General features: G+C 33.1%; 1 protein-coding gene across 1 annotated transcript; it reads right to left on the bottom strand.

Moving 5' to 3' along the window:
- Positions 1-1,385, bottom strand: LOC139891012 (uncharacterized). Its single transcript, XM_071873941.1, has one exon. The coding sequence runs from the start codon at positions 1,284-1,286 to the stop codon at positions 162-164; it is 1,125 nt and encodes a 374-aa protein (XP_071730042.1). The 5' UTR covers positions 1,287-1,385; the 3' UTR covers positions 1-161.
- Positions 1,386-1,772: the final 387 nt, after the last annotated feature.

Below are 1,772 nucleotides of genomic sequence, written 5' to 3'. Positions count from 1 at the left end.
ATTCAACCATACTTTGATACATACAGTAAGGAAACAAACTGCAAGTAAAACATTAAAGCTATCGAAACAACACACAATCTTATTTCTAATCCAGATTACCAGTACATTAATGATAATGATTATCTTAAAGTTTTCATCTTGAACCATACAAATAACACAATTCAGAAGAAAGCTCTGCTTCCATAGAACACTTTGGGGCATTGACCCTCACCCGTTGACTTTTTCCCATTTGGGTTTGAGTCTGCACAAACTTTGACCCCTGAATCAGGTGATTCCTTTCCTTCTTCAATTGGAAGATTCATCTTTTCCAAAGCCTCCGTAAACTGTTTCATGCTTTTCAAGTACATGTCTACAAAATCTTGCTGCACCACTTTTTCCTCCGACTCAATTTTAATCGAGTCAACGAAACTTTGACTTTTCTCTTTTATCTTCGCTGATGCTTTTGACTTGTCACTTTGAGAGATTTCATCATTTGTGACAGAAGTAATTTCAAGATTCTCATTTGAAGATCTTGAAATAATAAGATCACCAAAATTTGAACCGAGAGATTCATCATTTTCAGTCGTTTGACTGTTGACTACACTCGGTGACTCTATCTCAGTACTAGAGTAATATTCAGAAACCATGATTTCATTTTCTTTCATGATTTTTGGATCGAAAAACTCGATCTTTTCTAGTTCACTAGAAACTTCATCACATTCATCTAAATTCGGATTACATGAACCATCAAGTGATGGAATTTCCAACACATCGGGTTGCGTTCCCGTGTAGATGATGCTTAATTTAACAAAACCACAAGGCGATTCGAAAAGTTCGCTTGTTGAAAGTTTAAATTCTTTCTCCAACTTCCCACTTTCAACAAGAATTTCATGTAGTGGCACAATGGCGAACCCTAAAAGCTGATCTTGAAGATAATTTCGAATTCTACTTAGCATCCAAATTTCACATTTTAACGAACAATCCCCATTTTGGACATTGATCCTAAGATTCTGATCGAAAACTGGATTCTGTCCAGCTCCGTTAATCACACGGGTTGACTCGGTTGCTTCAGGGTCACTAGTCAAGTAAATTTTGGCATAGACATCTTGTTTATGGTAAATACATATATTTTGTATATTTCTAGCTTGATGTACAAAAACATCAAGAACCCCAATAAACCCTTCTTTTTTCTCCATGATTTCCAATACATTTTTTTGGCCATTATTTGGAACTACAGTTTCAAATTCATGTTGACCAACAACTGAGGTGTTTGACTTTGACAAGATGATATTTTGATAAGATCCCATAATTATATTAAATAGACCAATAGAAGTAAAAGTAAAAAGCTTAAGACTTGGAAACTTTTTTTGTTTTGTTTCAAGATATCTTAAATAAAAAGAGCAACCCAAAAGATGAATTCTAGTAAAGTTCAAGACTTGGAGTATGAACATTAAGAAAGCTTAAGGATAATTATATAGGCATGAATGGGTCAAAAAGGAAGTGTAGTGTGACTCGTTCAAACATAAACATACGAGGTTTAATAATGCAACTGACTTGTTGGTACTATGAATTTAGTCACTTGTTCAGTCAGTGACAGAGGAAGAAAGATTATAAAATTAAAGAATCTTGGAATGAAATATAATAAAATATGATAGTCTTATAGTATAATTTTTGGGAATATTCGTAGATGAAACCTAGATGCAAGAGTTGACAACTTTCACAAATATGTTTACTTTGCCATATATTTTTTTTTTTTTTTTTTTTTTTTTTTTGAAAAGCCAAATTTTATATCA

This window comes from Rutidosis leptorrhynchoides, chromosome 2 (assembly GCF_046630445.1).
Source record: "Rutidosis leptorrhynchoides isolate AG116_Rl617_1_P2 chromosome 2, CSIRO_AGI_Rlap_v1, whole genome shotgun sequence".
In the NCBI taxonomy this organism is placed as follows: domain Eukaryota; kingdom Viridiplantae; phylum Streptophyta; class Magnoliopsida; order Asterales; family Asteraceae; genus Rutidosis; species Rutidosis leptorrhynchoides.
The sequence above is the reverse complement of the archived record's forward strand: the minus strand, read 5'-3'. Positions and strand labels throughout refer to the sequence as shown.